Here is a 12,193-nt window from a genome sequence, read left to right as displayed (position 1 = left end):
GTTCACCCACTCCTGGATCTTCCACCGCCAACGCACCATGCCATCTCTGTGGCAAACTCGGGCACTGGATGCCCGATTGCCCGCTGAGGCGGGAGTTTTATGAATTCAAGAGGGGGCAGGGACAAAAGGGGGCAGTCCCGCAAAAAAACTAACAGTGCAGCGCAGTTCCCCCCTGCGCAAAGACAAAAATAAGGTGGGACAAATAACATCTCACAGGGAGGGGAGGAATCAGGGACCGCCGTCCGTCGATTGTGACACTTTAAAACCGGATTTGACTTCTACCTGTGTTCCTAAGCCAACGCCGACTCTAACCACCTTTTCTGCCTTTGGACCCTTCAGGTTGCAGCTGACGGAGCCTCTCCACCTTAAGGACTCCAATTTTCGACCCGTGTCAGTGGACCCGGAGTGCCCAGGTAACTGGGGGTGGATAAGGTGTAAGTACATCGTTGTCAGGGACACAAAACACACACCACACGAGGTGAACGTAATCTCGGGTCTCCTACCATCGGACCTGGGACAGTTCGCCGTGGGGCTGCACTGTGTCCAACCCCCCATTTTCCTGCCCAAAGGACAGGTGATTGCGCAAGCGATCCCTGTCCCTGAGATGACTTGGGCCATTGGGCGCCCACCAGCGGAGATCGCCAATCCAACGGTCGCGTGGGCCCAAGTCCTGGGGCGGGAAAGACCCCATCTTAATTGCTACATCTCTAAGGGGGGAGAGGGCAAGCCTCTTCAGGGCTTATTGGACACCGGGGCAGATGTGACGATCATTCCCTCCTGGGAATGGCCGTCACATTGGGAATTGCAAAACGCGCCAGGGCACGTTCGTGGTGTAGGGGGCTTGCAATTGGCCAGACAATCAAAGAGCGTTGTACAAATTACGGAGCCGGATGGGCAATTGGCTTCAGTGCGCCCATTCATTTTGGACTATGCGGAACCCCTGTGGGGGAGAGACCTCTTGGCCCAATGGGGAGCCCGAATTGACCTCCCAGTGGCTCCTCAGGTTTTTTGGGCAGCGGCCACTGATGAGCGCCCTACCTGGAAACTGAATTGGAAATCAGATAAACCAGTACAGGTAGTGCAGTGGCCGCTCAACAAACAAAAATTGGCGGCGCTCAACGAGCTCGTTAAGGAGCAGCTACTCAAGGGCAACCTGGTGGAGACCACGTCTCCGTGGAACTCCCCGGTGTTTGTCATCAAAAAGCCCAACAAAGACAAGTGGCGGCTCCTTCACGACCTCCGCCAAATTAATAATATCATTGAAGATATGGGGCCTCTCCAGCCAGGGATGCCGTCCCCTACAATGCTCCCCAAAAATTGGAATTTGGCAGTCATTGATATAAAGGATTGTTTTTTTCCAAATTCCTCTGCACCCGGACGATGCTCCGCGTTTCCCCTTCACGGTTCCCTCCATCAACCGTGAAGCCCCAAGTAAGCGCTACCATTGGCGGGTCCTTCCACAGGGCATGAAGAACAGCCCAGTGATCTGTCACTGGTATGTCGCTTCCTTGCTGTCCCCGATACGTGCAGCCACCAAAGACACAATTATATATCACTATATGGATGACATCTTGGTGTGTGCTCCGACTAGCGACCTACTTACCCATGCGCTTGACCTGACAATTGATGTATTGATTGGTGCAGGGTTCGAGCTTCAGCACGAAAAGATTCAACGGATGCCACCCTGGAAGTACCTGGGTCTTGAAATAACAAAGCGGACCGTTGTTCCGCAGAAATTGGCTATTAAAACCAACATCAAAAACCTGGCGGATGTCCACCAACTGTGTGGGTCCTTGAACTGGGTAAGGCCTTGGCTAGGCATTCCAACTGAAGACCTAGCCCCCCTTTTCAATTTATTGAAAGGGGGAGAGGAGCTTAGTTCTCCAAGGTCCCTTACCCCAGAGGCCCAGGCAGCGCTAGAGAAAATCCAAAATTCTATCTCGGCTAGGCAGGCCCACAGATGCCATCCGGGTCTGCCATTTAAATTCGTCATTCTGGGTAAACTGCCACACCTCCATGGGGTGATTTTTCAATGGGACCTGACCATCAAAGGCAAGGACCGGGGCTCAGGGGATCCTCTCTTAATCATAGAGTGGGTATTCCTCAGCCATCACAGGTCCAAGAGGATGACGCAGCCCGCTGAGCTGGTGGCAGAACTGATCCGAAAAGCCAGATCGCGGATCAGAGAGCTGGCAGGTGTGGACTTTGAGTGCATACACATTCCATTAAAATTTGATTCGGGCCATCTAAAAAGAAAAATGCTTGATCACCTCCTTGAGACCAACGAAATGCTCCAATTCGCTTTGGACAGCTACACCGGCCAAATTGCAGTTGATCGGCCGGCCCATAAATTGTTCAACCAGGAATTTACATTATCTATCAAGACGGTTCAAAGTAGGACCCCTTTGAAGGCTTTGACAGTTTTCACAGACGCGTCTGGAGCATCCCACAAGTCAGTCATGACTTGGAAGGATCCTCGGACTCAGCGGTGGGAGGCCGATATCACTGAGGTAGAAGGATCGCCTCAGATTGCTGAGTTAGACGCAGTCGTCAGAGCCTTTGAGAGGTTCTCTGAACCGTTCAATCTGGTCACAGATTCGGCTTATGTAGCAGGCGTAGTGTCCAGAGCTGAGAATGCCATCTTACAGGAGGTATCAAACATTCCTTTGTTTAATTTGCTCTCAAAGCTCTTGCATTTAGTCTCCCACCGAGAGCAACCATACTATGTGATGCACGTCAGGTCTCACACCGATTTGCCGGGGTTCATTGCGGAGGGCAACAGGCGCGCTGATGCCCTTGCCGCTCCAGTTCAAGCTGCCCCTCTCCCTGATCTGTTCGGTCAGGCAAAGATCAGCCACCAGCGATTCCATCAAAACGCCCCTGGCCTTGTTCGTCAGTTTCATCTAACCCGCGAACAGGCCAAGGCGATCGTGGCTACATGTCCCCATTGCCAGTCCCATCAGCTCCCATCTATACCTTTGGGAGCTAACCCCCGAGGTCTATCTAGTTGCGAGGTGTGGCAGATGGATGTCACCCACATTCCATCTTTTGGCCGGCTTCAGTTTGTTCATGTTTCTGTGGACACTTTCTCTGGCGCGGTCTATGCCTCTGCCCACACAGGGGAAAGGGCAGCGGATTGTGAGAAGCATCTGCTTCAAGCGTTCGCTGTTCTGGGCATCCCCAAGGTTCTCAAAACAGACAATGGCCCAGCATACAAGTCCAGGGAGCTGCGAAGCTTCCTGCAGCAATGGGGAATAGAACATAAGACGGGCATCCCCTATTCCCCAACAGGCCAAGCCGTGGTGGAAAGGACCCACCAGAGCCTCAAAAGAGTTTTAGAACAGCAACGAGTGGCCGTGAAGGTGGAGTCCCCCCATATCCGTCTCGCGAGGGCGCTTTATACTATCAACTTTTTAAATTGTTCTTATGAGAACCTGAACGCGCCCATAGTGCGACACTTCGGGCGACACGAGCAGCTGCAGCTCAGGGCCAGGCCTCCTGTCCTCATTAAGGATCCGGAGACCTGGAAAACGGAAGGGCCTTTCGATCTCGTGACTTGGGGAAGGGGATACGCTTGTGTGTCCACCCCCTCAGCTCCGAGGTGGATCCCAGCCAAATGGGTCAAGCCCTTCCGCCCTGGGAAGACTCCAGGGGCAGAAAACGTGGGGCAGGTCACCGAGGCGTGTTGGCGGCGGCGGCAGAAACCCTAGGGGATGGAGCCACCCTTAACCTGAATCCCTCCCTGCCTTGGGCAGAACCAAGTTTAAGCTTTTTCTTACGTTTCTCCTTCTTGTTCGTTTTAGTTACTTTCATATCGGCATGGACCTGGCCCGCCATTTCATTACCCTGACAGCCATCCTCGTGGGGTCAATCATACCATCAGCAGACCGTTGGATCATCCCCCAGCCGAAGGCCAACGTGTGGCGAACCCTCACGAACGCCCTCGGCCAAGAACACATATGCCTCAACCTGGCATCAGCAGAGGACCCCATGTCAACCTGCCTCGTGGGGATCCCTCTCCCTCCCTCCCTACCCTATTGGCCCTCCCCTTATTGCCCTAGCTACTAAACCCATCCCTTCTTCAGCTGACCCCAGGTTCGTGTGGAGAGATGCCATCAAGAACTTGGCTCCCCTGAACACCGAACCGTCCCAACTTGAGTTGCTCGGCTCCGCCAACGCCTCCTTTTGTTTCAGTTCGTTTACTCCCCCTCCCCCGGGGACAAGCGTTTCGAACATATGAGGCAGTTCAAAGACGAATACGCCGCCGGCTTGTGGTGCGACTCTGTCTTCCATATCTACAGCCCATCCACCTACGCCGGACAGCCGCTGTCTCTGCCCCGGGGGATCTTTTTCATTTGTGGGGACCGAGCGTGGGCAGCCATCCCCTCTCGCCTGGTCGGAGGCCCTTGTACCATTGGGCGGCTGACGCTGCTTACACCCAACAACATGCAAATTCAGGATTGGAAGATAAAAAGAGCGCAATCTAATTCGGCCCGCATTAAAAGAGATCTCAAAGATCTCGACCCAGATTGTGACTCCAAAATTATTCATTGGTCTAAACCTAAAAGTGTGGCTGTCACCCTGTTTTTGCCATGGGTGTCAATTGCCAAGTCTCTAGGTGAATTGGCCCACCTGGAGTGTTGGGTTGCGAAGCAAGCAAACTTGACATCAGCTACGCTGTCGGACCTCCTAGCAGACGAGGAAACTACGAGGATGGCGACCCTCCAAAATAGGGCAGTAATTGATTTCTTGCTGCTCTTGCATAACCATCATTGTGAGGAATTTGAGGGCCTCTGCTGCATGAACTTAACATCACGGGCCGAGGACGCGAGGGTGTCCATCGCCAAGATGAGAGGCCTTGTGCATGATATTAAGCACCAAACATCGGACTGGCTGGGGGACTTGTTCCAAAGATGGGGACTGTCGGGCTGGGCGGGCTCCATCTTGAAAACTGTTTTCACTATCCTTTTAGTCTTGTTTGTCGTTCTAATTGCCTGCTCTATTGTCTGGGGGCTGGTAAAGAAGCTTATTGCCCGAACCATCAGTGCTCCTGAAGTCCACCACATGGAAGTCCGAGAAAAGATGAGCGAAGACTGGGACTCCGCTTCCTCGGAGCATTCCGGCTCTGAGGACTTCTGCCCAGACCCCTGTGACGTAGAGCAGGCCCAGACCTCAGTTTAGTTGCCATTCTTTTTCTTTTTAAACAAAAAAGGGGGAGATGTTGTGGTTTGTTCTATGTTTGTTCAGTTTTCCCCCGTTGTTGTGTTAATGGTTCTGCCCGGAAGTTCCAGTACATGTCCGTCTCTGTACCCCTCCCATGTTGTCATGGTTCCCCCAATGTATCTTGTTTGTTCCCCTCCCCTGGACGCCTGCCTGTCACCCGGCACCCCTGCCTCTTTTTCCAGAAGCTTCTGGCTGGGGTGTTGGGTGATTGGTTCAGGGGCCAGGGCCCCACCCGCAACTGTCTCCCGTTGGTTGTATGCAGCTGTCAGTCTTCAATGTATCTTTTGTACCCCTCTTCTGATTTGTTGTTCCCAACCCCGCCTATTCCATATAAAACCTGAGGCTTTTCCCTGCCTCAGGGCTCAGACTTCAGCTCCCTGACCCATTACCACCCCTTCCAATAAAACCTCCTTTCCCCAAGAAGCTCTGAGTCGCCCGTTCTTCAGCGCCCTGCAGCCTTGGAGTTTCTACCCGCGGCCACTTGCCCTGAAGCATAACATCGCTTGAGCACAGGGCCTGGGTTTAGCGCCTGGGCAGTGCTCGACTGGCTGGAGGTCGGCTGGACACTGCTCCCCTAGCCTGGGCACTCTTTATCATCCGGCCACTGCTCCAGCACAGGTAACTCATGTACCCAGTCCCAGGACTAGAGCACTTATCTGAAATGAGAAAACCAAGTTCAGATAGTTATTAGCTACAGTGAGTCCACAAACCTACCTTCACAGAAGGCAGTATAAATGCCTGGGACACAGGTTAGGAAGCAAAAAAGCAAGTTATACTGGACAGCAGGGTAGCAAGTAAAGGGCATGATTTTGCAGTGGGTCACAGGTCTTCTCCCAGGAAAAATGTCAGAATTTACCTTGTGCTTCAGCTCCCACCACAAACTCCAAACACATTCGGAGAGGAAGGAGTGAAACAATCATACACACCGTGTTAATTTGAAGGCCTACAGTACTCACAATGTTCTCACTATGCTTCTTCATAAATATTATGCCTTTATCACCAAAGCATCCTAAATGCCTTCTGTATCAGAGAATTTCTAGCTAGCTGGCTAGCTTACTCCTCCTTTCAGTTTCTGGATATGTGTCACATTCACAAACACAGGTCTGCCAGAAGATATACAAAAGCAATACACAGGGAATCCATAATGTTGTAAAGAGGGGTAAGAGTTAAAGGAGAGCCATGGCAGCAGTAAAAATGAGGGCTGCAGATGCTTTTGTTGTTATAGGAAAGTATATAGATGTTGTGCCAGGTCTAAAGATATTTGCCCTGATTTAGCAACACAGAACAGAAATTAAAAAACAGAGAGAGCATCTTTGGTAAGGAGCACAAGATGAGAGCTTCATGGAAGGATGACATTTTAGAGAAGGATTTAATTGTAATAAAGAATACACTGGACATACCAAGGAGGAAACACAGGTAAGAAATATGGAAGTTACATTTTCCCCCCATATGTGTTCACGTGAGTGTAGCTGCTGCTAGCCAGAGTCAAGGGCAAACTGTCCTGGAAGACTGCAGGTACTGTGATGCCTTCAGTTTTAGCTTTCATGTTTTCCAGATTCTGTACTGCTTTAGTGTGTAACTCTGAACTTCATATAAAGTGTTACCAAGTTCTCTTCACAGTTTAGTTAGACAAAACAACCATTTTAGCTGAGAACCATTGCAGCTTCAAGCCCAAAAAGTACAAACAGCAAATTGAGGAGAGCAATCTGGGAGGATGGGACTTCATAACCTGAAGCTGTAATTGGACAATTAACCCCAATATGTGAATGGACCAAAACTTATAAAAGTGTGAAAACTCATGACCATTGTCCATCTTGGGTCCATCTGGGGTCCAGCTTGGGCAGAGCCCTGGCCAGGCTCTTGTGCTGCCCAAGGTGTACCCTCAAAAGGCCTTTCAATAAATACCTACTCTATTCCTTTAACTCTGTCTAGCCTCTGTTCCAGGCAGCCTCTCTAGGCATCAACTGGGGAACATACAAAGGATAAAAGCTGGGAGACTTACAATAAGAAAATTATTGTGGTTTAATTAAACTCTTCTGAAGGCCATATTTTTAACCATTACGCTATTAATGTGTAGCAGGTGCAAATAGTTTTAGGAGCAAAATGAGTCACAAAGTATGTGGGAGATGGCTGGGTCTGGCATGAGCATTACTGCACAGGGAACATGGCTGAGAGGCAGGAGGCAGCAGATCTATTTCAGACTGTGCCACTGGCTTGTTTCTGAGTGAATCACAAAGATTCAAATACTCAAGAGCAGCTTCTAATTCCAGATGCTTTGCTTTAGACACGGAGTCTCTTTTCAAAAGCTCTGGACACCTGCAGTTCTCCCTATAATCAGATGGGATATTCTCTGGATGAAGTCATAAATATCTCAAGCCAAGTTCTGAACAGCTCAGAATGAGATTTCATGTTATGGCAAAAATGGTTGGCCAGTAGACTGCTGGATAAGAGCTGGCCTGCTCCCACCTCATACTCCCATGAGCTGCTTTTGCTTTTCTTGGGATAGGTCTGACAGCAGAGAGCCAGGGGCTAAACTGGCAGAAATACTCCCTTGTGGGGGTTTACATATCTTCTGGATCAGCTCCTTGAGTCATCCTCCTATGTGGCCTCACAAGCATTAGAGTGGTGCAGAAGATTCCCTCTGAGAAAGTCATGTTTCAAGGCTACTTTGAACATATATGTCTTATCCTCACCATTCATTTATTTCAATCTCACCTTTTGTAAAATTGAGATGAATACAGGTTATTTTAAGGCCACACTAATGGGAGTAAGAATGAGAAAGTACAAAGACTAAGAGCAACTCCATATGAATACAAATCGTAGGTACATTGTTCTTATTCTCATGTTTCTTCACAACTGTATCTGCTGAATTCCTTTCAGAGAATCACTTAAGTTCGAAAGGACTCCAAGATCACCAAGTCATTCTCACCTCTCTCCTTTTTAACGCTCTTAAACATATATATTTGTTTAGAATCAAATCTAGTTGAAATATGCTGGCTGTACAGTAGCTTCAATCAGCCTGTATGCTGAAACTGATCCTATCTCTTTTAGTTTAACTTAATCTGTGCTGCTGTTTCTTGTACCCTGAAACTCTTCAATCAGTGCCTCTTATCAGAGCTGACAGGAGGTGCTGGTTCCAATTCTGGGAGGAGTGGGCTTGCAGCAGGATCACCACTGGTCTGCCAATGCCTCTCCATAAGTCTGTCTTTGAGAGGCATTACTACTTCAAATACCCAATTAGTGAAATCTTGGCTCTGCTGATGAAGGCAGTGGGATCTTTGCCACTTGCATGTAGTGAAGCCAAGATTTCATCCACTCTATATGCAGTTGCAGTGCACTGAGGCTCAGGACTTTAGGCTCACCCATAAAAGGTTATTCTCTGCTTCTTAGACAACTCAGGATTTTTTTGCAGTTATGGACCACCAATTATTTCATTATGACAGCCCCCTCAGAAACAGATATGTCAGCATAGCCATGAGAAAAGGAAGGTAGATGATGAACATGAAATCATACTGAGAGATAACAGGTGTTGAAAGGTATGAAGGGGGGTTTTCCCACAAATTTCAGACTAAAAGAGTACCTGAAAAAAAGTACAGGAAGCACCAAGCCACATTTGTCAGCAACTAATAAAAAAATCCACATGAACTTAGCTTTTACTTTCCACATAAGCAGGTAGTTCCATTACGCAGCTCAGTGGTAACAGCAGTAGCAGTAACCAGTTCAGTCATATTCATTTTGATTCCTGTTGCAGCTATTTTATAAACTGACTTATTGACTGAAACTCAAAATATGACCAATAATTAAAAGTCAGTGATATGTGATTAAATTCTCATAACATCCAGTAACTTGTTAGTATGGAAAAAATACAGTGCCTACTCCAAAACATAGATCATTATCCACAAAATTATGCTTTATGATAATAGTACAATCACATTAGGGTTTCCTTAGGACCATCTAGCTGAAATCACAGCAATTATTTGTGTACTGAGTACAGTACATTCAGTAAGACCTTCATCACTGCAAATGGCCTGCAAGTAGCCTGCATCAGTAACACACATCGAGAATTAGTACTTATCAAAAAAAAACAACAAAAAAACCCCAAACAAACAAACAAAACCCACCAAAAAAGCTGAGAAATTAAATTGATAAGGTACTAGAACTGTGGGAACAAAAGAAGCAGTTTCCTATAGGCACAGAAACAGGGTAGCTTGAGCTGTGAAACATTATCCTACAAACAGAACTCTACACAGTACTCTAGAAAGCAAACAAGGAGGGGTAGAAAAAACTCTAAAAGGCTGTTTTCTTTTGTGCTTATTGTTGAATTCACAATTATATTTTTGTGCATGGGAAACAGAATTTAAAAAGTATAACAGTCTCAGTGGGATTTTTTTATACTTCTTGTTCAGTATGACTTAAAAATAAAAGCCATAGAAAAAGGGTACAATACAGCATTTCTCTTAAAAACAGGGGAACAAAATCTGCAACATTTCTGTTTGCAGCTGGTTTGTTACACTTCAGTGATGAAATAAAAACTACTTTCAACCTGTTGGACACACACAGTCTGTAGAAATTGGCATCATCCCTTTGGCTAAATTTCAAACAACTAATTTTGTAATTCCTTAGCCATTTACTCAACACTTGGAAATGTCATTCTGTGGACAAAGCAGATAATGCTCCATGTTAACTGCACTAAGCAAACAGCCATTCAAAGCAAATATTGACAGAACCTCACGTAATGCAGGAGAGAATGTCCATTTCCATTGCTTTATTTTCTTTAAAATTATGAAGTATTACACTTGTGAACACAGGAAGACATCTATATCCATGAATATACCCAAGCTTAAACCAGATTAGGTCCCAAAAAGGAGGTCCATATTGCCAGTTCATCCAGGCAGTAATTAATAGAAGTCCTTCCACTCACTTCTATGTGCACTGAATCATGCAGTTAGTCACCACTGCAGGAGTTTAAGTCAACCTATAGATGGGTAGTTTCTTCTTATAAATATATATGCCCATAGTTTAGTCACTATTGTGAAGTCCTTTTACAAATTTTTCCTTATGCTCAACAGAGCGGAAATAGAGAATAGAAAATAGACAGAAAATAGAGATTCATCTTTCTAAAGGAAACATTTTGCATGTCCAAAAATATCTAAATTAGAAAAGTTTCTGAATGCATAAAGAAAGAGGTTACTCCTAAAGGCTTGTCATATACTTATTTCCGAGCTTTCTACTTCCATGTTGGGAAAGAGGACTGCAGTCAAGTTTCATGGATACAACACTAGATTTATTCTGGTAGAGAAAAATAGAAGGAAAGTCAATTAATTTCTTTTTTATTTTCTTATGAATAGTAAAGTACATTGGACAACAGAACAAAAATTGATCATGGTTTACAAACAAAGGTGAGAGCTGTCCATGAAATCCAAGGGTATCTTTTCCCAGGCAACATCCACTGCATTTTAAGTATTATCATACAAATACAAAATAAAGTGAAACAGAAAATAATTCCTTCTAAAGCCAAAAGAAAATATGTGCTTTTGATATGCAAGCATTTTATACACTAGGAACAAGAATAACTTACAGCAACATCTCCCTGGGCTACCTCAAGGATATTCTGAGGCAAGCTGCTGACTTCCAATAAGAAGAGGGCTTAGGCACCTACAGGAATACTTAAAAAGCGTAACATTATTTAGAGAAATACTTTATTCATGTGTGCTGTAGCAGCTCCCATGGCCAGGTTCTGGACCTATGTGCTCCCATGGCATTGGACAAGAGGCTGAGTGAGAAGGTACAGGCTACAAGATTCCAGAGAGATTCTCAAAAACATTGTCAGTTTACACACAAAGGTACTTTTGGATGGTACAGTGCTTACAGCCTGCATAAAGTTTCACAAAAACCACACACACTTTCTGTGAAATAAACACGTGGACAGTGAGAGCAGGCCTGGGTGAGATGACCCCACGCACCCCAGTTTGCAGCACAGGGTCAGGCAGTGCTTTTGGGCTCTTCTGTGGCTCTCAGCAGCACCCACACCCTGCCCTGAGGAGGGAGGCTGTGAGAGGCCTGAGAACTGGTGTGGGACTTGGAAAGGTATCACACTGACAGGGAGAGAATAGTAAGATAAGGAAATGGACAGGCATCCTGATGTTCCTGTAGCTGGTGAAGTTCTATCCATGTGCATTTCTTTGTGGGTATGTATGAAAAAAATCCCACCTCCACATCATATGATTCCAAGGAGATTCTGTTGCCAGGGTGCTGCAGCATTTTTTCCCTACTTTTATTGTTATTTGACCAGACTACTCTCCCTTATGTGATGTGCAATAACTCATATTTATAGAGAGATTTATATGCACAATATTGGCATTAATAAAACTGGTTTTATTATAAGTGAAGTTTTATTTTTTTTTTATATATGATAGATTTTTCTTTCCTTATTGGTATTTTTTCCCTATGGACAAACAAGTTAACCGTGTATGCATGTTAAAAATTGATTCCCTAATTTCTGCCATATGATTTCAATACAAACACTTTTAATTTCCAGATGCAATGAAAAGAAATTCATGTGTATTTATAGAGGCTCTCCTGCATGTTTCTTTCTGGTTTACAAATATCTTTTAAAGCACTGTGGTCAATACCAAGTTGTTTATGCTAAAACAAACAGAGATAAGCACAGTATCATGCTGGAAAGGCAGGTAATGTAGTTTGACATTACTGTGAAACAAATTTAACAGCCAGCTGCTGCCAACACTGGCAATTCCTCCTCCCCTACTTACACTTCACGCCCTGGCACGTGGAAAAGTGTGTTGGAAAAACCTCGCTTGTGGGGGTGTGCCTTTTTCTATTATGGGTTTAAAGCACTTTGTTCTTTCCTGTTGTAAGTGAAAGTAGTTTGTTCTGGTTGCCCCCCACGCATGTTGGTTTGCCCCAGAGATATAACCCACAATTCTCCTGTCCACCGACCTAAAGATCGACC

General features: G+C 46.1%; 1 protein-coding gene across 1 annotated transcript; it reads left to right on the top strand.

Annotated features, from left to right (window-relative positions):
- Positions 1-219: 219 nt before the first annotated feature.
- Positions 220-5,181, top strand: LOC118699638 (uncharacterized). Its single transcript, XM_036403735.1, has 2 exons — positions 220-413; positions 3,804-5,181. The coding sequence occupies exon 2, from the start codon at positions 4,237-4,239 to the stop codon at positions 5,179-5,181; it is 945 nt and encodes a 314-aa protein (XP_036259628.1). The 5' UTR covers positions 220-413; positions 3,804-4,236.
- Positions 5,182-12,193: the final 7,012 nt, after the last annotated feature.

The sequence above is a fragment of the Molothrus ater genome, chromosome Z, assembly GCF_012460135.2.
Source record: "Molothrus ater isolate BHLD 08-10-18 breed brown headed cowbird chromosome Z, BPBGC_Mater_1.1, whole genome shotgun sequence".
Lineage (NCBI taxonomy): Eukaryota > Metazoa > Chordata > Aves > Passeriformes > Icteridae > Molothrus > Molothrus ater.
This window is presented reverse-complemented; position numbering and strand designations above follow the sequence as displayed.

Excerpts from the sequence above, each read along its gene's own strand:
- LOC118699638 (XM_036403735.1), top strand. The coding sequence starts at position 4,237 with ATGAGGCAGTTCAAAGACGAATACGCCGCCGGCTTGTGGTGCGACTCT.